Below are 25,408 nucleotides of genomic sequence, written 5' to 3'. Positions count from 1 at the left end.
TTGTAATCTATCTAGATGGCGCTGGGCTGAATTGGCCGTGATAATTCTAATATTTTACATCTTTTTTATATCTTTTGTTTCATAGCAACTACAGAACGACAACATGATTGGGTATTGTTTCGATCCAGATCCTTACAAATTTTTCATAGGCAAATTCTCATAGGCAGGCCAACGAGTAGATTGGTCATGCCAAGGCCCGTCCAGGCCCAGTAGTGCAGCTGCCAATGTCTTGAATGCCATTGACTATCCCTGGAAACACCTACAGTTTGAATTTCACAGATGCTCCCATCCAATCTGATAAAGCTTGAGCTTGAGGTTGTGGAAGGAAGAATGGGAGAACCTGGACAAACACAACTAGGCAAACCTGGTAGAGACAAACCCAAGAAGACTCAAAGCTGTGACCGCTGCCAAAGGCACTTCTGTAAAGTACTGAATAAAGGGCGTGAATACTGTACTTTATTTTCAATAAATTGTTTTTTATTTAGACAAATAAATAAAATAAAAATATATAAGATGAAAATAGAAACAAAAAGAGAAAAACAAAGACCAAAAAGAAACTTGAGGAACAGTTAATATAGACCTATTGATTGATTCAAGATGCCAAGAGAAGTTGATCAGGAGGATCAGAGTGAGCCCTTCAATGCTTCAGCCGTAGTGAACCACATATTCACATTGGCCTCTTTGGCCCCATGGATACGGGCTGTCAACAGCTCCATAAACGTGACATCAAGAAAAGTTAAAAACCATTGTCTGATGGTCAAAGTGTGAGGGGGCTTCCAGCATACTGCCATCATCTTCTTAGCAGCAGTTAAACCTGCCAACATTACACATTTCTGACATTCAGGGACTCTAAGTGATTGGCACAAATTTCTAAAAAACATGTTCGTCGATTTATGGCACAAACATTTTATCAATTCTAAATGAAATATATATAACAACAAAATGATGCTATTGGAACTCCACGTATTACTACATTTCAGTCATTTGTGAAAAAGGACTTCTCATTAATCTTTGAACTTCAGTATAACTTTCCTTTAATATTTTACAGTGACAGAATCTACATACAGCCACATTTCATAACATGCGTGTTCAATTGATATGCATGGTTAGCCTACCTGTGTCCCTTACAATAGTTTTGATAATGTTTGATCGTAATTTTATTGCCCCATTTACCGTACTTGGGTGTGTCCCACTGACTGTCCGTTGGCATCACCAAGCCTTCCCATGATGCCTCGTACACGGCCGGGCTGGCTAACAGGTGGCTTCTGGGTGACTCCTGGGTGACTCCTGCCCCTCTCCCCCTCAGAGTCCTTCCACCCAGTGCTAACGGCTAACGCATTACAGGAGCATTAGAAATCCACTAACAATAATTAGCACCGCAGGCTTGGGAATCAGCCATGTGGTCAGCAACGAGACAGAGAGGGAGAGCGTGGGGACCGAAGAGGGAGAAATCAATAATCCCTTCATAATCCATGAAGACTGTAATACGTGGAGAATGAATACAATACTGGACAAATGTCAAAGTGTAAGTGCAATACGATCGGACATTTCAACTCCCTTGTTTTAAAGGCTGTTTGCTCAGGCAGTTTGACTGTACAATACCAAATCTGTGTGTATGTAGTTTGTTGACCATACAGCCTGTTTCAATTACTGTTGCTGCAAGTTGCTAGACGGGTAGACAAGACTGCTTGTTTGTTAGGGAAAAGGCAGATGCTTTTAATTTGTCTAGAGATGCGGTGACGGCCATCTTGTAATTTATCTGTTTTTATGTTGTGCTAAATAGATGGAGTTGGAGGAATAGGGGGCCCCGGTGATGGGGGGAATCTGCCGTTCCACACAGCAGCATAGAGTCATAATCCACAGCTAGTTAGAAGTTCCCAGGAAGAGATAAACATCCTTATCCTGGCTCCTAGCGGAGGTAGTTAGTCGTGCTGGTTCCCTGAGAATCCTGGACATCTGTTGTCTGCGAAGGGAAAGAGGCGAGGAGTAGGTGGGTAGCTGCAGCCTAATTGGTCGAACGTGTAGAAGCAGGGAGGGGGGGGGGGGTTGTCTGGGTGGACGGCTGAGGAGGAAGAGGAACAGGCCACCACGTTCCCACACCGTGAGTAAAAAAATAAATAAGAACAGAGAAGATGAGTCATCAGGGCAGCGAGTGCAGCCTTCTCCTGAAACCCCGCCCCAACCCTCAGGTCCACCGATCAGCGAGTGCAGCCTTCTCCTGAAACACCGCCCCAACCCTCAGGTCCACCATCTCTTCAGTTTAGCCGACACACCTTACGCTGTCATTTAGAAACACGTCTTCCACATTTAACCGCGTACTGTCTCAAATCAAACCTCATGTTGGACCCACTTTTTTATTATCCCGTTTTGTTAACGGGACATTGAGCAATATGATTTTATGACTAGTAACCAGTTGTAGCAGATACATGCGACATGGCTCGTATTCAGCGCTGATAAGTGGTTTTAGTGGTCGGGAGTTTTAGTACAGATTTGAGCAACTGCAAATCACTCTTAACGTGAAGCAGGTTTGAGAGGCAGTTATGTTCTGCGTGTTGGGCAACTGCTGAGAATGAAGTGCATGAAATGGCCGCTGAGCTTCTGTGATAATGATATTCATAACAGTATTTTTATTTGACATTAACATAAATTACTTTAACATCCAATTACTTAACCGCATCTGCAAGTAAAATCGTGTGGGGGGGGTATGTGGGACCGATCTGGGATTAGACCACCAGGGTAGTTCGGAGATTACATGCAACCTTTTGGTTGCAGGTCAGATGCTTTAGCGCTTAGTTCCACCTGCCACCCTACAGGCAGCTGAGGACTGAGGGGAGGGAGAGAACTGGGTCTAGGAGAGGGCTCAGCGCGTTAGCGGGGGGGTTGAGTGGGGACAGGGCGGCCAGGTGAGGAGACACGCCGGGGGCAAGAGGAGAAGAGGGTCCACGTAAGGTGTCTAGAGGAGTGCATGGTTTGTGTCGGGACCAGGAGAGGGGAGGACCAGTCTGTCGGGTGGGTCTGCAGGAGATATCCATGAGAAGAGTGTCATGGAAGCCCAAGACACTGAAGGCATGAATTAGGGTTTTAAAACCAGACCAGTACGGAGGGCTGGAGCCTGGCAATGCTGCCGAGGCCACCGAATGCTGGAGGTTTTAACATCAGATTCAAATTAGGAGGTTAATTACCGTACACCTACGATTTTGACTGGAACTGACATTGATGTAGGTTTCATGAAACTGACTAATTTACATTTTAGCTCAGGTCTTTTGTTGTAATCATTACAAAGGAATGTGACTCACACTACTTGGGTAAAACCTGACTCTTGTCGTCTTCAAAGCCGGTCTCCGTCGTTGTCATGAGCTGGCCTCCGTATTTGAAATCACAAAGTCATGTGACTTCTCGTGACCTTTCATCAAAAAGATACATCACGTGTTAATGGGCAATGCATTAGGAGTTGACAACTGGCTTTGAGCCTCAAATGAGATCAAACGATTATTATACACTATTAGCTTGTCACCAATGTTTTGGAGAACAAGCACAAATTAGCTTCAGGTACAGGTCTGCAACAGGTCTAAACTTGCCTAACATTTTAACCATGCTGTTCCGTCCTGTAATTGAAAATGTGTGAGTGGGTGCAGTGTTGGAGAGATACAATAAATACATGTGTTTCTATACTGCTAGCTATCTACAAAACACAATGGAAACAAATAATTATATTGAGAGAAAATCTGGAAGTTCTTCAATCATACTGTTAAGATAAAAGTGGAAAATGCAAATTAATATCTAGTTGTGATGAATGGGAGGAAATGACAGTGGGGAAAAAAACACATTTCAGAAGTTCCCTGAAAAAAAAAAAAAAAAACGATTTAGTCAGCAGACGCAGTCATCTTGCTCAGAAGGCTCAGAATGTTGCCGGTAACCCAAAACCCAGATCAGTGCCGTAAAACCAAAAAAACTCCAAGCAAATTCTCTGACAAAAGAGCAAACAACGAAGATATCAGCTGCGCTCTGTTGCCTAATGAATACAGTAGCCCAGTAGGCTGAAGATAACAAGGAAGAGCAATGCCTGGGAGTAGACAAACATTAATGACAACAAGAGAGGTACGAAAAGGCCTCTGGTCAATGCCTTTGAGGCAAGAAAGTGTTGCCATAACTGTGCCAGACCGGTCATCAAAGACAATAGAAGCAGTTCCCTGTCTCCGCTTTCATCCCCTCTGGAGAAAATAAATAAAATTAATGTAACTGAAGGCAGTTACAGATAACTGGTAGCAGAGCACTAAGCCCCAGCCAGGGACTGAAAAGTCTGGTCAAACTGGTTCTGAGGGAGAGGCTTCTGCTTGTTGGGCTGGCAGGCACAACATGAGTCAGGCACCTTATGTTTGTCCGACTAGGCACTGTTTCCTGACACAACAAACAACGCAGGGTGGTGAGAAAGGTCTGCTAAAAGTATGCTGGTGGAAACACCTTTCAGGTGCATATAAAATTGCATATATAGCCCAGATACAGTATGAGGCACACATATTTCGCAGTACGTCCTGCGAAAGATATTCTGAAGTCCGTCTGCAATCAAGTCAAGTGTTTAATGTCCTGAGACACCCTGCTTTCACATGGGCGCAGGGATTTGTGTTGAGAGTTACTGTGATCCATGTAAACAATGAGTTGCCGTGTGAATCAGTGGGGCTGGGTGGGCAGATGACGGTTAAGCTGTGTTGCTCAAGAGTCGACACAGCGAGAACCATCGCACTTTCATTCAATATTTTCTTTCCCTCGCTGATCCAAATGGTCTTCTCCGGATTGCGAAACATCTGTTCATTTTTTTATGTTGCGTCAGGTGGAAATGCGCTTCCACCCGGCAAACACCTGTGCCAGGAATCGGAGAAACAGACGGCCTGGGAGACAGGCTGGTCTGCTGTGGATCAGGTATTTGAAGGGATAGTTCCACCTAGATTCATATTTGGGTAAAATTCTGCTTACCTTGAGTCATTTTTGAAGGTCCTGTGAGGCATTTTTCCACAACAAGCCATTATTCACCTCTGTCCCAGCCTGGGATAAGCAGACTTTCACCCAAATATGAATCTAGGAGGAACTATCGCTTTAACGTAAAAGATCAAACGCCAATTGTCATCTCTCACTTGAGTGAGCGGCCTCTTTTTGGAGCCATCCGAATGCACCAAGTCGCATTGCTTATTCGTGTGGCTACGTACAATGCTTCCCACTGTTCACATTATCTCTGGAGCTTTTGCTATTTATTAATAGGACAAACTTCACACACATGACTTGTCTATGATTTATGAAACACAGCAGTGGACTGTTGCATTGTATATTACTGTTGTGTGTGTGTGTGTGTGTGTGTGTGTGTGTGTGTGTGTGTGTGTGTGTGTGTGTGTGTGTGTGTGTGTGTGTGTGTGTGTGTGTGTGTGTGTGTGTGTGTGTGTGTGTGTGTGTGTGTGTGTGTGTGTGTGTGTGTGTGTGTGTGTGTGTGTGGTGTGGTTGCAAGAGAAGGACACAGAGAGAGAGAGAGAGAGAAAGTGAGATGGATAGAGTGAAAGAAGCTCATCAGATGGTTATAAAAAGCAAAACTCCTCTCCTGACATCCCTATCTGCATTCCTGAAACTGTATGGAATAGTTCTGGTTCCAAAATAAGAATAGATCAATAAAGTCATTATAAACAGGGTGGAATTTTTATTCTTTTTTCCTATAACTTTAAAACAATTTTACACAGACAGACAGTTCAAAAAGCATATCATACCCACTGCCTAACCTCTACATTATAAAAAAGTAACCCACTTATAAAAGTGTAACACGTCATAAAAAGTTAAGCCACACACCAGAATAATACCGTTATTTACATATCCCGTTAAATTACAACATAAATTAGAAAATATTTACATTCAGGGTAAAGGTAACAGACAAAGATCCTCTGTTTGCAGTTCAATGTCTAATTAAAAACACTCTTTTTCCAAAGGAATATTTACATTCTGTAACACAGACGCACTCGCACAATGTAACGCATGCACTCCTGCCAGACAACTGGCTGAAAGAAATACAGTTTAGATGAAAATGGCTGATTATGATTGGATACAGTTAACATCAACATGGGAGTGTTTTTTAACGCGAGGTAAAAGATATCTGATCAGGTCAGGGACTTACTCCTTTTACATTGCAGTGTAAAAATACTGAAGGAGCCAATGGGCAATTGGAGTACTTAAAGACTGGATTAAAAGTAACAAAGAGCCCATTGCCATGCCTTTGTCACAACCCACAAGTAACCATTCCTCATCAAACGCAGAATGGCTGCTATTACAAATCGTCTTTAAGGTTTCTGGTTTCTCTGGAACACTGACAATCAAACAACCAGGGTCTCTTTTTTTTTTTTTTTTACCAGATCTTCTAAAGAACCTCCTAAGAACAAAGCACAATAACACTGTCCCCATTGAAGTCATTATGAAAATTCAAGCAACACAAGAGGAAAAAAAATACTTTTTTTTTGTCTCCTGTTGAAAAAAAGATTTGTCCTTTGGTAAGTCCAATGAGAACTGAGCACCGTGCAAGAGACACAGGAAATCAGAGGATTTACCTCCAGACAGAAGAGGAGGATGAAAAAGGTTAAAAGAATTCACAGCCTCTGCAACCCATCTTGAAATGATGTCCTCTGGGGAAACAACAGTCTGCTTTCTGTTTCCTTCCTTCCAGTCCTTTCAGGCCTTTTGGCTGTATCTTATACCCCTACTATTACAGCAGGCACCAAAGTTGGTCGGTCTCACATTAAAACCAGCCAGTGGTGTGAAAAAAAAAAAAGACATCGTAATAGAGTTTGGGCCATAATGGAGAAAATGTGTAAATTCAATTGTGCAGTTACAACAGAAATCTATAATCGGAATCACACCGACCATTTTCGCTTCCAAATATCGACGTGGAAGTAGTCCGAAGGGGAGTGTGTGTGTGTTTGTGTGTGTGTTTGTGTGTGTGTGGGGGGGGGGGGGGGGTCTGTACAGTCCAACGAGAGAGTGTTTCCTCATTTTCTGTGCTTCTCCATTTTGTCAGAGGACTTGCTACCGTTGTCAGAGGAGCCCTGCGTATCGCTGCCGGAACTCAGGTACATTTTGTCCACCTGTTTGAGGGCTTCGTTAAGGTAGTTCTGGAGGGAGGTCATGGCCGCGCAGATGGCCGGTGACCCAAAGCCGTGGGTGATGAGACTGAAGTGGGTCAAGCAGCCCTGGATGCCTTGGTCCAAGATCGGTGCCGGCCTGGCGTTCCCCAGGGGCGAACGGTCCTGAGTTAGCAGGTCGGTGAATTCCTTACAGATTTGTCTGGTGGAAAAAAGAGGGCAGAATGTTGATACGTTTCAGACGTGGAGTATTGGACCAGATGTCTAGAGGACGACTACACAATCATAGACCGCCTCACACTTTTTTATGTGGACTCTAAATTGAGAGGTCTTAAAAATAGTAAAGACATCATGTTTTGTGAATCAGTACCAGAAAAAAGAAATAAAATTATGTATATATATATATGAGTCGAGTCAAAAAACTTTGCATAAATTAAAAAACCAGAGGGCGTTTATGTACATTATTTGCCTTAATTTGGAGGTGAGAGAGAGAGAGAGACACTCACTTGGCAGCAAGGAGCATGTTCTTCCGGGAGTTGACCTCATTGCGTTCCACATGTGGTCGACCCAGGTATTCAGCGATGGCCTTCGCTGGAAACTCCGTCTCACATACATAGCCAAAGTCCCTTGCCAAGTGAACAGCTTCGCCTGTAAAGACAAAGACGTGTTTTAGAAAACACACACAAGTGTCACAACGCAAAACAAAACCCGAATGCAACAAAACTCTTGCCTGAGAGCCATAAACGCAAATGTGGCCATGTCAAAATCCAGAGCCCACAGGCCTGTATGTGGATAGCAGAACATTGAAGTGGTGCAACATGAATAATCAGTTGTGCTCAGTCTCGTTGCTTGGAGTGAGGACGAGCCACTGAGATAAATACCGTATATCCCATTTTCGGGGGGGGGGGGGGCTTCCTGCTTGGTCTTTAATGGGCTTATGTGGCTCCGGCACCGCCCGTAGCACCAAACGGAGCCACTTATTGATGGACACGCACATCACTCGGGAATTTAGCTGCTCAGAAACACTGGGCTTTAAGGTCAGTCGGCCCTCCTGGCAAGTCGAACACGTGATAACAAGCCATAATTCAGACTTTGAAGGTCTCTAAATAACACTCGCCCTGAGTCATTCCGGTGCAGCAAAACCCTCCGCCCATTTATAGTGATTAGGGATTAGAGGGGGAGAATGCAGACACACACGGCTGCCAGCGGTTAGGCACAGCTGTGTCATAGCTGAGGCATCGTCTAGCCTAGGTATGACTGACGACAGCTTCAAAGGTGGCATTCATTGACAAACGTAGAAGGGGGCGGGACATAAAAGCCACTAAAAAATGGTAATGAATGAATTTAGACGAGAAAGGAAAGTATATGAAATGCCTAAAATACAAAATAGATGTCACTGTGGCGATTTCATGCGGATGTCTTTGTGTCCGATTTGTAAGGTAGATAAGTTTACAGGGCCACCGCGCGGTGTTACAAAGCCTCACAGCTTTAACAGACAGGGATGTGCATTTGCATAGTTCAGGGATGTTATCTTGCCCCTCAGGTTGTACCCGGCAACCTGCTGCCCTTTAAACATTTCACCAAGACACTCAGGGGTGGATCATACCAACGCTGCCCTGATTCTTCGCCTTGAACGAACCCTGTAGCTATTTTAAAATTGAAAGACTAAATCTAAAGCCTCACTGTACAGGACAGGACCCACATTTTGATGGCCTTTTTCAAAGTGCATGTACGGAAGCCACTTCTGACTGAGTCACAGCTGAGAAAACAAGGCGTTTTAAAACACTGATCAGATTTTTGGCCGTACCGTGTGGGCAACAATCAATTAATTTGGCTCATCTCTGGATGAACTCGCCCTTTTGAGGACTAAAGATGGACAACAGTTTAACGCACTGTATTTCTGTAGTGTTTCTTTTTCTAGACCATTACGGGACACATTTACCACAAATGGAGATGAAAGAGGAAACTGGACGGCGTACCTTCTACGAGTGCAGTCAGGAGAGTCACATTAGCAGCTTTTCTCCTCCCGGCGGGCAAGTTGAGCCCAATCTTATCCAGTTTTTCCCTCAAAGACCGGCCGCCATTTTTAGACTTTGCTCTGTGGGGGAACGTGAGGACGAAGACAATTAACATCATCATCTTCATCATTGCTGGGCAACATGCATGACGTCAGTATAAATCAAGGCACAGTTGGGTCACTTAAGACCAAATAATCGTGTCCACAGTTCCACGGCAGATGCCCTCTAACTGGAGAACGCAGACACGTCCAGCAATTTGTGACGGAATGTTTTTTTTTTCTGAAGTGGAGAGTTGAGCAGCACTAAGTGGCTTTGTGAGGGCTACTGTGGCCCTGACAACAGACCTCCCGCCACTGTGGACGACCCCAGCAGCGAAGGGCTCACCCATCCCTGAAGGAGTGCTCATCAAGGAATTCTTAAAACAAATAAATCAACCCTTCCAACGCCCAACGTGACCTAAAAAGAGATACCCAGACACAAACGATGCAACTCCCGGCCAGAGAATGTAAGCGGGGAATATTTCACACAGTCACACGAACACACACACACGCGCACACACACAAAGAGAGAGAGACACAAACAAACACTGAAATTCCCCACATGCTGCAGCCGATTCATTTTTCTGCATGACTGAAGTGTAGGCTTGGCTCCCTCAGTGGTGGGTGAGGGAGACAGAATCATCAGGGAGGCGTGTGTGACTCTCTCCACAGCCCCCCCCCGTAGCTTCATGACCTACTTAACTGTGTCTCAGAGCATGTGTGTGTGTGTGTGTGTGTGTGTGTGTGTGTGCGTGCGTGTGTGTATATATGTATGTATGTATGTATGTATGTATGTGTGTGTGTGTGTGCGTGAATTTGAGCACTGTTAAATGTGTGCGGCGCTGGCAGGGACACGTGGGAAGTAAAAAACTTGCATTCCCAGCAAAAACGGTCGGGAGAACTGTTCAGGAGCAACCCCCCCCCCGGGTCTCTTAACCGACTACTGACACATGGGCCACAAGGTCAACCGTTCAGCAGCAATTAAAACAGAACAACCCCCTCCCCAAAACACACACACTGTCCATTTGCACTGTATACGAACACACTGTCCCTTTGCACTGTATACCCATACACTGTCCCTTTGCACTGTATACACACACACTGTCCCTTTGCACTGTATACGCACACACTGTCCCTTTGCACTGTATACGCACACACTGACTCTTTGCACTGTAAATGCGATCCTGGTGCTAACTGCCCTGACGTAACCTCCATTTCCAGAAGTAAATCCGCCAAACTTAGCACGTACAAAATGGTGGTCATAAATTTCAGCGGTGCAATTACTGTAAAGGAACAGCGTCAGAGCCAAGCTTTCAAAGGACCCGTTTTTACACGTCCAGCAAAGTGCCAATATTGATTTACTGAACTAGCGTCGGTCCATAAAATGCCTCTTAAGCCTTATCTTCAGGACAGTCGTGCAACTGATACCAATCTTTCATTAACTTAATATCCAATAGCAGCCGGAGTTAGTTCACCAACAGCTCGGTGAAAAGAGCGGCAAAATCCAACGCACTTAGCATGTTCTGGAAAACACCTATGTTATGTACAGTTTGGACATCATCTCCTGGTCATTTGGGCTGAAGCAGACATTCACAAACAAAATTGTGTCGGTTGTTTCACAGTCGCCCCCAGCGACAAAACACCACCTGCCAACGCGCCAGGCTGCCATTATTAGAGCCTGGGCTACGGCGAGGAAACTGACCTGCGCAGGACCCCACCGAGCAGGGACGCGTTGAGGCACTCAGGAGGGGACAGGCGTCGCTGAACCTCCGCCACGGTCACCTTGTACTTGGAGGTGGAGCTGAGGAGAGACAGGCGTCCGGGCACTGAGCAGAACACCTCAGTGGGGTTGGACACCATGCCGAGCAGGGACTCCTTCTGGAAGGGCATGCCGAGGGAGTTGCCTTTGGGAAGCGACACAGGGCCTGAGAAAGCAGCGGAGGGAGGGGAGACATTAGGGGGTGTTTGGCTGAGAGGGACGAGGTTCGGGAGTGATGGCTTGTATAACTGTGAAGAACAACGAGTTGGGGTGGAAGATGGGAATTTCATGGCAGGGATGGATATTTGGGCATTATGCAACAGAGCTTGGGCTACATTGTAGGCCTGTTCAGGATGGGCAGACTTTTAGTGAGGATACTAGGTTGGGAATGGTTGTGACCTTAGCACACTGCAGCTTTGATTCCAACATGCTATTTGTTCCAAGTGACTTCCAGGTGTGACATCTGAACAACAAACGTCTCGTTTACAGGAGTCAATGTGAAGACCTGTAAGCACCCATTCTCTAGACAACTACTGTAAATACATCATTCTTTCCCACAATAATACCTGGGATCTGACATCTAAGTGCCCTAATTTACACTTAAGTTCCTGATTACCAGCCACTGAAATACCCCCTACACACACAAACACACACAACTGCCCCATGATTCTTCGCCTTGAACGAACACTGTAGCTATTTTAAAATTGAAAGACAAAATCTAAAGCCTCACTGTACAGGACAAGGGCCCACATTTTGAATGCCTTTTTCAAAGTGCATGTACGGAAGCCACTTCTGACTGAGTCACAGCTGAGAAAACAAGGCGTTTAAAACAAAGAATCTAGAATAATAATAAATAATCTAAAAAAAACAGTGCAGTGTGACATGAAGGCTCCGAGTGACAAGCCGGCAGACAGTTTTAGTTTTTTTAAGGTCAAAGGTTTAAGGTCAAACCATACAAGCTGAACCCAGACATACAATTACACTACATATACCTTCGTCCTCACCCGCAAGAATGCCCCCCTCATAATAAGTCCTCTGTAAGCGATCAAGGTTCCTGCCACCTCGTAGTCCTAGTACTGAGACAAGAATCACAAAGGGGGACAACATTATAACTTAGAGCTCCTCTGGAGAGGTTAAGTGGCTATGAGTGAGGTCCTGCTGAGACCGTTTCGTTTGCCTAACCCACAGACCGATGAGGTGAGCCATCGAACGCTGTGACGACAACAAGCTATCCTTAATTCCGCTGTACAACTTTCTGACCTATTTAATACTATATGTTTTGTTAAATATTCTTTTGTCGGTTGAGTGTTGATTCGTATGTATGCATGCCAACAGAATACGTTTAAAATCTGAAATGGCTGCCACTGAGAAAGGTGTGCATGCAAAACAAGGCATTAGGAACATTTAGCTTCAACGCTACTGGTTATTACCGGATTTAATATAATATGCAAGCTGCATCAATGGCCATCAAAACCTAATAGGATTTTGTACAAATTGTCTTATGTATAAATAAATAGGCTACTTGAGCATGCACACAGGTTAATCTTTAATACAAATAATTTACGTTTTAACAATATCAGTCTAACACTGTATCCTGAGGAGAAAGTGGTTTTGTGTTACACAGATAAGCGCGAGTGAATAAAACACACAGTATTCTTTAAACTTTTCTACCAATTTTTTGATTAAGACAATCACTGGTAACCCTGCACTTCACAATTATGCAATCTACCTTCACAGTTCCTGAACATGCTCTAAATGCTGGTTGGAAAAACCCTATAAAATCTCATGACAGCGTGAAAACATTTGCTACCATTACCATACGTTAAATATGTACATATGCATTTATGTAACGATGGTGTGTGGAATGAAGTGCAAACACACAATGACATTCTGAGGGAAGGACTGTTGACGGAGGCCTAATATAATACAGCACATAGCTCTATGAAACCTGCTCCTTCAAAACTATTTCATGTCCCAACAAATTACTGAATTGTCCTTCACATGCAAGCCGGGACGCCACACCCTGGGAGCTCGAGCTGCTTTTGCAGAATCAGCCAGCAGGTCTCAAGAAGAGCAACCCATTGGTTTGCTTTTAACTGGAATTCAAAAGGAGTTGGATGCACCAAGGTAGACCTCTGAAGACAATCCCCCCCCCCCCCCCACACACACACACACACATTTTCCAGTCAATGCAGGATTTCAACTATTGCACAATGTCTTCTCAGTAACATCTTGTCAGCTAAAGCCTGCTATTTTGTGAAGTAGCTTTTTTCTTCTCTTTTCCTGGTGTTCTATTCAAACTACCTGAGTGTGAGAATACGCAGAGGTTACATTTAGGTAAGCTGTGCATCACCGTGACTGGGGATTATCAAAGTATATACATACAACAAGTGGGCATACAACTGCCAGCCTTTGCCATTCTGATTTTCAATGGTCAATTGCAAATCCAATTATTCATATACCTTAATGTACATAGAATGGGAAAATAAATATAAATAACACTAAACTGTATTCTCCTGTTAGGCCAACATGTGGCTGAACACTGAACTTGAACCCTGAGACACGGAGCATACATAACTAACTGACCGGTATCGGAATATTGTCATGAAATTGAGACAACATATGTCAATGTACAGTTAACTAGGGCTACATATTTGGAAAGTAAAACAAACCCACCTTTTTTGATGACTGTCTGGTCGGCCATTATAATGCTGTGATCATCGACATGCTGAAAAATAAGTTTAAAAAAGCATTAAGATACATTTAACATAATATAGTAATTGATTTAATTAGGCTATGAAACGTGACATTTATTTTAAATCTTGAAATCAAACGTCTATTTGCATGTTTCTTTTTTTTTATCCTGACTTGTTTTACTCATTCATCTTCAATTAGACAACAAAATCACCATCTAATCACTTACTTGACCATCATCCAGACCATGACCCATTTCGTGCAGTCCAATGTTATCGCTAATGACGGGTGACTCAATGTTATGGGCGTGGGGCGGTAGCAGCTCCGGTCGACGAAAACCTTCTCTCCTCAAGCCGGACGAGCCGCCGTCAAGACCCAGAATCTGTCCCGCGAGTCCGCTTCGCGAATGAGGTCCGAGTCCCTCTTGACCTTGTCGCCCCGGCCATGACTGCTGCTGGTTAGACGACGACTGGTGTATAGAGTTGATGTTGAAAGGGTCCCCGAGGTGCGAATAGTGGTCACTGGACTGGGGATATGATATAGGTTGGTAGGGAGGAGGGAAGTACGGGGGTTGGAAATCTGAGTTGGCCGAGTGTGAGATAGACGGCGACGGGCTGTAAAGGTGCTGGCTCACGGCGGGGAGGTGAGGAAGTCGGGGGTTGCCATTGCTACTCCCGTCGTGCCTTTCCTGTGGACAAAAAACAGAGACATCTGTTTAGGTTTTTAATTATATTGAGGTACATTATAATAGTACGGCCTTGTCAAGCAGGCATATCAACTGTGAATCAACAGTTGTCGACAGAATTGGAAAGACAGCTGTGTTGACAGCAAGGGCTGACGACGAGATGGATTTTTCACCTTACGGGTAGTTTAGAAAAGCATATGCTGAAATGGTATAGGCTACACGTGTATGCGGTTGGCCTAATATTTAGTTGCCGAATTTATTCACTTTGAAATGTGAATTTAGTCTATTTGAAATGTTATTGCAGTGCATCATTTATGGTGGAATTTATTAAGAAAACTATGCATATTCCACGCATGAAAATACTTTGTTTCTATGCTCAAAGGAGGCTAATCATGGACATTTTCTTAAATTATTTTTTTTTAATTCTGCACTGCTCCGAAATTCGTTTTGACCACGACCAACTTTCAAAAGGAAGTCAGATGCATGTTGTTTTAGAGCACTAGCCATGAGGCCAATAAATAGGCAGCCAAATAATGGGCCTAATAATATTAATAATTGTTTAATTGTCATTATTTACATTAACATGGCGTATTTACAGTAACAAAAGTCTCTCCACTCCAACAAACATCCAACACAAGCAGACCAAGAACATTTTACTTTACAAAACATCACATCGATGTTTTTACTTTACTTAAATCTAAACTACGTGGCGTCAGTCGTCAATGCTCAAGTTAAACAAATCGCTGTGGGGGTAAATACTTTTAAATGTGTTAAATATTTTGAAACATTTGCAATGCAAATAAATAAATATCTTAAAGCTCTTTCAAGTCCACTTCAGTTGAAATCCTTTAAACTGAATTGCGACAAAGATTTGTATTAAAATAACTATTTATTTCAAGCTTTAGTCGCGGGCACATTATCAGTCAACAAAAAGCTTCCGATTTCATAGGACAATTTTTTTTTTTATCGAATATTGTTTTTTCATAAACCCCAGCCTAGTTAAAACGTAAGGCCGTGTAGGTTTTCTATCTGTTATCGAAACTCACCTCGCAGTCATCCTCGTACTTAACGTTATCTGCTAGTTTCCACAGCATTGTTTCTGACAGGCAAACGCTTACACCAAAAATGGTTGAGCAGGTAAATTGTCTCTTGTCTACGAGTTAATCCAGGTAGGAAATAAAGTAGGACTGTACTTCCTAGAAATCATGAATCAACTTCTTCAATTCGAATGGCAGGGATTCGGGCGGCAATCAGCAGGACTCAACTGAACGTTAAAACAGTTCCTGTACAGCCCGACGCAGTTCTGCGGTGAATATGGGGCGAAGTGCTGAAAGCAAGAAACTCCACTCCCTCTGACGGACAAAGAGAAGATGTTCAGCCTTTGCTCCCCACTGAATCTTTTTGGAAGCATGTGTACGATATTTGCCTAAAATATTTTGAAGGGGCGTGCCTTTTGTCGTGATGTCATGTTGAATATGGCAGAAGAAAACTTCGCTGATTGGTTATTATTGGAACAACGAGCCAATCCTATTGCTGTCCGTCTGCAGTTGCTCTCTTGACATAAACCAGTAATGCCTATGATACACCACCACCACGGTTGCACTGAACAACAATGATTGTATATGTATGATTATAAGATATGATGATATATGATTATACAAACTAATTACATTCATATTAATAATATGGTTACTTTATTATTAGCTGTTGTAGTAGCAAGAAATACTAACTTATTATTATTATTAATAATGTAATTAGTATTATATAGTAGTATTATTGTTAGGCCAGGTGGAAAGTATTGTATTGTTTTAACGTTCAATAGTATTTATATATAAATACCCTCCCCCTCTCTCTTTCTTTCTCTCCATATACATATATATACACACATATATAGTGTGTATATATACACACTGACTAATTAAGGATATTCATCCTTAGTTGGCTAGCGATGTGTGCATATATATATATTTATATATATATGTATATATATATATAGCATATTCATGCTATAGTTTGAAGGAAATTTGCAAAACAATAGTCAGCAAAAATGTATTCACTGTTATTCCATTGCAATCAGCAACATTTACATGGCAGGGCTGTCAGGGTAGTCACTTTTTTCACATTTTATTGACTGCATCAAAACAAATAGATTAGGTGTTGGCTTCACTGACGGAGATCTCCACGTGTTGCACACATCGCTAGCCAACTAAGGATGAATATCCTTAATTAGTCAGTTTCGCTTAAAGCTAGCGTCCTAAGTAGAAACAAAAACAAAGCATTATTTTGGATAACAAGCTGAAGGTTGATTCTGGAGAAATGTAATCACTCGTTAAATCAAAGACGGGGCACAACAACTGGTTATTAATTGTATCAAAGTTATGGTTTAAAGCCTGTTTAGAGGCTACATAGCCTATCGTTTATTCACTCGTAGTGTTAATGGCACTGGAGGAAAAAAAATCTGGGCCTACATTCTGGGTTCCAGTGGGGTATGACAGTTGAACAAGGTTTGCGAGACATTCATAGGTAATATTCTTGAAGAAATGGGTATAGGCCTATACCTGTATAATATTCATGTGTACGTACAAAAGAGGTAGCAAGCGCTTCAAGCATTTAGCAGCAATCGTCGAAGCCCTTATATAAAACATTATTTTCCATCCATTTTAATTTATTGACACGTTCTGAAATTATTATAATACTTACAAAGAATACTTACATTTTATAGCTTTTACCTTGTATTTTGGTGCCTTGACAAAATCGTAAAGCCCCCAAGGCTTAAAAGCATCTTTCTTCTCAAAACCACTAAGCCAGGCGCCTCAACGAAAATCTCTCCTTGAAAGCTTCATTAACATTTTTGGTGGAGCACTGCTATGTAAAAATAAAGGTGCCCTTTGATGTTTTGATATACGCAAAAAGGGGAGTTGTATTTTAAAGACAAAGCAGTAATAAGGGTTTTTCTGTTTATTGTGAAAGAAAGCTAATTATTAAATAGCAGAGATAACGATTTGCTCATCCACTAACCACGCAGTAGCTTACCAACCAGACATTAATGAGCACCAATTAAGCTAAGTGGTCTTACCTACGCGGCGACTCCGAGTGGACAAAGTTGAAATAATAGTCAGTGACAATTCGTTTAAACAACAAATATTGACAAAATAGGCAATTGCTAGGTAAATCATTGTCTATTCAGGCATTATTTAGAAATGTTATGCTTCACATGGTCCTTTGTAGATCAACGCTATTAGTCAACGGTGCCTGAATCAGGTGAAGAAGAACGTTGGCCTTCATGAAAATACAGTGCTAAATTAATTTCCCCACCCAGTAACAACACATGGTGTTAGTGGGGTCTGGGGGGGGGGGGGGGTTCGGGGGGTTAGAGTGACATTGTATTTTGTGCGGTCAGGTTTCCTAGAGGGAAACCGTCCATGACAAACTGCCTAACACAACCATGCACTATTATAATTAAACAATGCAGCATTTGGTGTTGGTTTTAGTAGGTTAGTTGTTGGCTGAGTTCATAAAATTAGATATAAATGATAGGAAACTAATATTATGTTTTATTAAGTTATAGTGGTAAATGCACAACCTACACCTGAAACCAACTAGTGAACAATTGATATATTTCATTCAATATTCTAAATTGCATTCGAAGGTTGTTTTAGTTGTTGATAACCTCTCTATATTGGTTAAAGACATAACACTTATATTACCTTATGGTCCCAATTCCTTAGAGCATTGCGCTTATAACTGCAGGTTTTTGGGTTCGATTCCCACTGGGTCTAGTATGAAAATAAATGCACTCACTAACTGAAAGCCGCTCTGATAATATCGTCTGCTAAATACATGATGGTGGTAGCCATTACAGGAAAATGTGAAAGATAAGAAAGGAAGCATAATAACGCGTAAGAAACACTATAAAAGAGGACGTGGATATTATGGGGGAATAATGGATGTGCTTCTTTACCAAGTAAAAGCTGTGCCGACTACTTCACTAGCATTTCCAAATGTATTAACCATGGAAATGTACAGTCATATTTTTTTTAAAACTGAAAATCGTGTGTATGTGTATGTGTTACATTTGCGCCTCTTGAAAGTAATGACATTCTTGTTATTCGCACAAATGCCGGGTGAAATGGAACGTCCGTTTATTTTCAATGTGAAAAACTATGCTTCTGACGCTTTATAGGGCCCCACTAACAATGAACGAAACACCAAAATAATGGATCTGTTATGATTTTAGCTGTGGTACCATTTATTGAGCAGCCTAATACTTGGGCAACGCGTAATATCATAACAAATCGGAAGGCCTTGGTTGTTGGCAAGACCCTTGCGAAAAACCTGAGTAGGGGTAGCTGATTTTATTGTCTATATATCGTTACCAAAAAGTGTACCACGCATCCATTTATCACCCGAAATGTCATCCTAATAAAGACACGGGTTATGCAAACTCAATCTGACACAACGATTAAGCTAAATATCCAGCAAACTACAGCGTTTTTGTATTCAGTGTTAAATTAACACTTTCCATGCGCATAACATGTCAACTGTTTGTTTTATTAATTGTATTTTATTTATTTTATTCATTTAATTTTGAATAAGTATGTTTTATGTAGCTTATTTAGTGGAGGCAGTGTATAGACGGCAGATCTAGCCTATTATAAAACTCTTATAAGACAAAACTCTTGCAAGAAATACAAGTTATCACAAAAACTGTTGCTAATAATATACCAATGTGAGTTGCTATTGGTCACGAATTTTTAAGACTCAAAATATGTAGCCTAACCCATGCTGACCAGATGTATGATAAATGTGGGCCCGACAATCGTGCAGGACTTCAACCTGAATATCAATGAATCATTAGGCGTAATGGGTCAATTAAATAAAAAAGTATATTTTCTTATTAATAATGATAGGCGAAATCAGTATAAAAAACCGCGTGGTAGCCCTTAGTACAACGAATAAAAGGTCACAACAAACTATAACCTGTAATGTATCAAACATTACCTGACTTTGTTCAAAAGCCAAGTAGCCCATAGCCCTATTCTTTTTAAATTACACAACAAATCATGCATTCGCTTACCCGCCAGTCCAGCCTCTCCAGTAAAGACATATCTAAAGAACGTGGTATAATTCCAGCGGAGGGACTAGCAGTATCTGAATTCGCAAGATGCCTGTATTGCTGACCTCACCTGTTTTTTTTGGAATGCGCATGCGTCATGCTGCACCTGAGTAATACAGTCTGGGTGAACACCTGAGCGAAGATCAAACATTCCAATGGTACTCTACATATCTCTGCAGATTGCAGTTGAATCAATACATTCCAGAGTCACCTAAACAACACTTAGCAAAGCGTATCTTCATAGAAAAAAAATGCATTTTGTAAATCAAGAGAGGAGCCACTGAATATAGAAGAATAAGAATATTTATACATTAAAAAACAACAGAATGTGTTGAACATTTTCTTTTGGGGATTCCTTTAGGCAATACAAACCTTATACGTAATCCCCTAAACGTTTGATCTGAACTTTGTTATGAACGTATTTGTGATGACACCAAATATAAAAAAAATACCTTTACTCAATTATGTATCCTGTAGTAGTCGCAACAGAGGATCCAAATGGAATAAGTTAATCCTTTAGATAAGTACCTATACACTTACCTGTTAATGCATATAATTCTCTAGAACTACTTAGGCCTACTTAGGCCGGTACAAATCAACCAAGTTGTGGCCCATAGATGCATTCCAAATTTCGACTTAGGCTTGTAAAACCGTACATCTTTTAAGTGTCATTGAAATTGATAATGAATCACAATGCATATTATTATGGAGTGACTAGTGCCCTTTATCGTATATGCTTTTTAGTTGTCATAGTTGCGATTTGTCAGAAAAGAAATTCATTGTTTATGTAGGCCTATAGGCTAATCCGTGTTGACAGCGCCAAGCGAATTCATGCAGAATGAATGCATTAACCGATGGTTGTAAACATGAATGTAAAAGTTTTCTCATATGTCTTATAATTACACACAAATCCAAGACGTAAGTAATGATTACGGGATACGGAATACGGGCGGTGAGTGTACACGTGTAAATTCAATGGTTGAAGCTTTATTCACTGTTTTTCGATGGAATAGTATGAATACTTACATCGAATGTATTTACCTGCATGAGAAACATTTCCCAATGTGACTTTACCCCAAGGTCATAGTATAAACGCGGTTTACCAACTGCAGAGCAATTTCACAGTTCTACTCAAGAACCAAACTCAAAGCCAGTCCTCTGCTGCCATCTGGTGACTTACAATTACAGCGAAGCACAACTGTTAACAGACTCACACGTGCACACTACGAAGACGAAGACTGTTTTTGGTAATATCTATCACACTTGTATGATGTATAATAGGGTTCAAGTAATTTTAGTTAAATTAAAGGGGTTGTACGAGTGTTAAACAAGCACAATTCCCTAACCCACTGATGGATTGAATTCCTGCCTGTTGGGCCCTGTCCGGGGCCTCAGTGTCACTGGACCCCCGTCTCAGCCCCAAGGTCTTACACTGCTATATTATAGTGCTGGGGGAGTAGGGTCAATTCTCCTTCTCCACTAGAAATCCCTGTAGATCTAAGGAATGCATTTTCCCAAAATGTTCCCAGTCTTCTGTCATTTTAAACTTAGGAGGACATGAGGTCCTGGCCCACACCTGAGGAGTACCTGGCTTGAAAGACCCGTTGCTGTCCCTGTCCAAAGTCCTCTTGGTTGACGATACCTGACAATTTCAGCTGCCACTGTGCTGACACCTCCCTCTCCCCAGTGTTGTCCCTGTCCATTTGGTCATGTTGGACTACGTTTAAATAAACTCCGGACTCAGTGTTGTCCCTGTCCATTTGGTCATGTTGGACTACGTTTAAATAAACTCCGGACTCAGTGTTGTCCCTGTCCATTTGGTCATGTTGGACTAAGTTGAAATAAACTCCGGACTCAGTGTTGTCCCTGTCCATTTGGTCATGCTGGACTAAGTTGAAATAAACTCCGGACTCAGTGTTGTCCCTGTCCATTTGGTCATGCTGGACTAAGTTTAAATAAACTCCGGACTCAGTGTTGTCCCTGTCCATTTGGTCATGCTGGACTAAGTTTAAATAAACTCCGGACTCAGTGTTGTCCCTGTCCATTTGGTCATGCTGGACTAAGTTTAAATAAACTCCGGACTCAGTGTTGTCCCTGTCCATTTGGTCATGCTGGACTAAGTTTAAATAAACTCCGGACTCAGTGTTGTCCCTGTCCATTTGGTCATGCTGGACTAAGTTTAAATAAACTCCGGACTCAGTGTTGTCCCTGTCCATTTGGTCATGCTGGACTAAGTTTAAATAAACTCCGGACTCAGCCCACATGCATTTATTAATTATTACAATTTGCGCTCTTAATATATTCACCCAGCACAGCCAGAAGAGGACTGGTCACCCGTTTGAGCCTTGGTCCTCTCTAGGTTTTTTCAAAAATTTCCAGGTGTTTTGTAAAAGCACTTTGTCACAACTGCTGATGTAAAAAGGGCTTTATAAATAAAATCAATGATTGATTGATTCTCAAACCTCTCCCAGCAGTCTCACAATTCTGTTGTAGCCCTGCACAATTCACCTGAATCAAAACATTTTTATCTAATAGATAATTAAGTTTTAAGTAAAAAAAAACCTTAATGATGAAAGAAATCGTGTGTTCTGTGACGTCGCCCGGCATGGCGGTGCCGGGGCCCCACCCTGGAGCCAGGCCCGGGGTTGGGACTCGTTCGCGAACGGCTGGTGGCCGGGCCTTTCCCCATGGGGCCCGGCCGGGCTCAGCTCGAACGAGCGACGTGGGGCCGCCCTCCTGTGGGCTCACCACCTGCGGGAGGGACCATAAGGGGCCGGTGCAGAGAAGATCGGGCGGCAGTCGAAGGTGGGGGCCTCGACAACCCGATCCCTGGACACGGAAACTAGCTCTAGGGACGTGGAACGTCACCTCGCTGGCGGGGAAGGAGCCTGAGATCGTGCGTGAGGTTGAGAGGTTCCGACTAGAGGTAGTCGGGATCACCTCTACGCACGGCTTGGGCTCTGGAACCACACTCCTTGAGAGAGGATGGACTCTTCACCACTCTGGAGTTGCCCATGGTGAGAGGCGGCGGGCTGGTGTGGGTTTGCTTATAGCTCCCCAGCTCTGCCGCCATGTGTTGGAGTTTACCCCGGTGAACGAGAGGGTCGTTTCCCTGCGCCTACGGGTCGGGGATAGGTCTCTCACTGTTGTTTGTGCCTACGGGCCGAACGGCAGTGCAGAGTACCCGACCTTCTTGGAGTCTCTGGGAGGGGTGCTGGAGAGTGCTCCGACTGGGGACTCTATCGTTCTACTGGGGGACTTCAACGCCCACGTGGGCAACGACAGTGACACCTGGAGGGGCGTGATTGGGAGGAACGGCCCCCCTGATCTGAACCCGAGCGGTGTTCAGTTATTGGACTTCTGTGATAGTCACAGTTTGTCCATAACGAACACCATGTTCAAGCATAAGGGTGTCCATCAGTGCACGTGGCACCAGGACACCCTAGGCCGCAGGTCGATGATCGACTTTGTTGTCGTTTCATCTGACCTGCGACCGTATGTCATGGACACTTGGGTGAAGAGAGGGGCGGAGCTGTCAACTGATCACCACCTGGTGGTGAGTTGGATTCGATGGCGGGGGAGGAAGCTGGACAGACTCTGCAGGCCCAAGCGTACTGTAAGGGTCTGCTGGGAACGTCTGGCCGAGTCTCCTGTCAGAGAGATCTTTAACTCCCACCTCCGGCAGAGCTTTGACTGGATCCCGAGGGAGGCTGGAGATATTGAGTCCGAGTGGACCATGTTCTCCACCGCCATTGTTGAAACGGCCGCTCGGAGCTGTGGCCGTAAGGTCTCCGGTGCCTGTCGAGGCGGCAATCCCCGAACCCGGCGGTGGACACCGGAAGTAAGGGATGCTGTCAAGCTGAAGAAGGAGTCCTATCAGGCCTGGTTGGCTTGTGGGACTCCAGAGGCAGCTGACGGGTACCGACAGGCCAAGTGGACTGCAGCCCGGGTGGTTGTGGAGGCAAAAACTCGGGCCTGGGAGGAGTTCGGTGAGGCCATGGAGAAGGACTATCGGCTGGCCTCGAAGAGATTCTGGCAAACCATCCGGCGCCTCAGGAGAGGGAAACAGTGCCCTACCAACGCTGTTTACAGTAGAGGTGGGCAGCTGTTGACCTCAACTGGGGATGTCGTCGGGCAGTGGAAGGAGTACTTTGAGGATCTCCTCAATCCCGCCGACACGTCTTCCATTGAGGAAGCAGAGGATGAGAACTCAGAGATGGACTCGTCCATCACCCGGGCTGAAGTCACCGAGGTGGTTAAGAAACTCCTCGGTGGCAAGGCACCGGGGGTGGATGAGATCCGCCCTGAGTACCTCAAGTCTCTGGATGTTGTGGGGCTGTCTTGGGTGACATGCCTGTGCAACATCGTGTGGCAGTCGGGGACAGTGCCTCTGGGATGGCAGACCGGGGTGGTGGTCCCTCTTTTTAAAAAGGGGGACCGTAGGGTGTGTTCCAACTATAGGGGGATCACACTTCTCAGCCTCCCCGGGAAAGTCTATGCCAGGGTTCTGGAGAGGAGAATACGGCCGATAGTAGAACCTCAGATTCAGGAGGAACAGTGTGGTTTTCGTCCAGGCCGTGGAACACTGGACCAGCTCTATACCCTCTACAGGGTGATGGAGGGTTCATGGGAGTTTGCCCAACCAGTCCACATGTGTTTTGTGGATTTGGAGAAGGCATTCGACTGTGTCCCTCGCGGCATCCTGTGGAGAGTGCTTCGGGAATATGGGGTCCTGGGTCCTTTGCTAAGGGCTGTCAGGTCCCTGTACGACCGAAGCAGGAGCTTGGTCCGCATTGCCGGCAGTAAGTCAGACTTGTTCCCTGTGCATGGCAGGGCTGCCCTTTGTCACCGGTTCTGTTCGTAATTTTTATGGACAGAATTTCTAGGCGCAGCCAGGGGCCGGAGGGTGTCAGGTTTGGGGACCACACGATTTTGTCTCTGCTCTTTGCGGATGATGTTGTCGTGTTGGCCCCTTCAAGCCAGGACCTTCAGCATGCACTTGGACGGTTTGCAGCCGAGTGTGAAGCGGTGGGGATGAAAATCAGTACCTCCAAATCCGAGGCCATGGTCCTCAGTCGGAAAAGGGTGGCTTGCCCACTTCAGGTTGGTGGAGAGTGCCTGCCTCAAGTGGAGGAGTTTAAGTATCTAGGGGTCCTGTTCACGAGTGAGGGAAGGATGGAACGGGAGATTGACAGACGGATCGGTGCAGCTTCTGCAGTAACGCAGTCGATGTATCGGTCTGTGGTGGTGAAGAAAGAGCTGAGCCGCAAGGCGAAGCTCTCGATTTACCAGTCAATCTACGTTCCTACTCTCACCTATGGTCATGAGCTTTGGGTCATGACCGAAAGGACAAGATCCCGGATACAGGCGGCCGGGCGATCCCTTAGAGATAGGGTGAGAAGCTCGGTCACCCGGGAGGAGCTCAGAGTAGAGCCGCTGCTCCTCCACATCGAGAGGGGTCAGCTGAGGTGGCTGAGGTCACCCGGGGAAGACCTAGGACACGCTGGAGGGACTATGTCTCCCGGCTGGCCTGGGAACGCCTCGGTGTCCCCCCGGAAGAGCTGGAGGAAGTGTCTGGGGAGAGCATCCCTGCTTAGACTGCTGCCCCCGCGACCCGGCCCCGGATAAGCGGAAGATGATGGTAGTTTTAAGAAAAAAAGTATTTAGGAGTTCCCATCATAATTTGGAACCATCCGATCTAATTCTTACTGGGTTTGTCATATTGGATTTCTTTTATCTTTTCAATGGACCTAATCCTACAGGATTGTTTCATAGGACTCAATCATATAAAATGGTTACTAGACTTTCCTCAAAGGACTTAAAGCAAAACTGTTAAGAAAACGTAAGGGTACCTTTTTCATTAGGGTTAGGCTATAAACATACACATTATGTAGAGCCAAGCTAGGCAGACCACAATATCCATCCAAAAATGTCTGACGATAAAGTGTAAATTGTTCTTTGGTTTGAGGAGTCAAAAAAATAATAATAACAG

At 43.9% G+C, this 25,408-nt stretch overlaps 1 protein-coding gene across 3 annotated transcripts; it reads right to left on the bottom strand.

Annotated features, from left to right (window-relative positions):
* Positions 1-5,657: 5,657 nt before the first annotated feature.
* Positions 5,658-15,686, bottom strand: tfap2c (transcription factor AP-2 gamma (activating enhancer binding protein 2 gamma)). Of its 3 annotated transcripts, none has more exons than XM_010904465.5 (8): positions 15,347-15,686; positions 13,845-14,303; positions 13,598-13,649; positions 11,914-11,997; positions 10,865-11,087; positions 9,086-9,204; positions 7,613-7,754; positions 5,658-7,308 (listed from the first exon to the last, which is right to left on the bottom strand). In XM_010904465.5, exons 1-8 carry the CDS (start codon positions 15,392-15,394, stop codon positions 7,014-7,016), a joined length of 1,422 nt encoding a protein of 473 aa, XP_010902767.2. In that variant the 5' UTR covers positions 15,395-15,686; the 3' UTR covers positions 5,658-7,013. The 3 variants fall into 3 exon arrangements, with proteins under 3 accessions (XP_010902767.2, XP_010902768.2, XP_010902769.2); XM_010904466.5 differs by having other exon boundaries at positions 11,926-11,997; XM_010904467.5 differs by lacking the exon at positions 11,914-11,997.
* Between the last annotated feature and the right edge of the window lie 9,722 nt (positions 15,687-25,408).

This window comes from Esox lucius, chromosome 17, assembly GCF_011004845.1.
Source record: "Esox lucius isolate fEsoLuc1 chromosome 17, fEsoLuc1.pri, whole genome shotgun sequence".
Classification (NCBI taxonomy): Eukaryota; Metazoa; Chordata; class Actinopteri; order Esociformes; family Esocidae; genus Esox; species Esox lucius.
The sequence above is the reverse complement of the archived record's forward strand: the minus strand, read 5'-3'. Positions and strand labels throughout refer to the sequence as shown.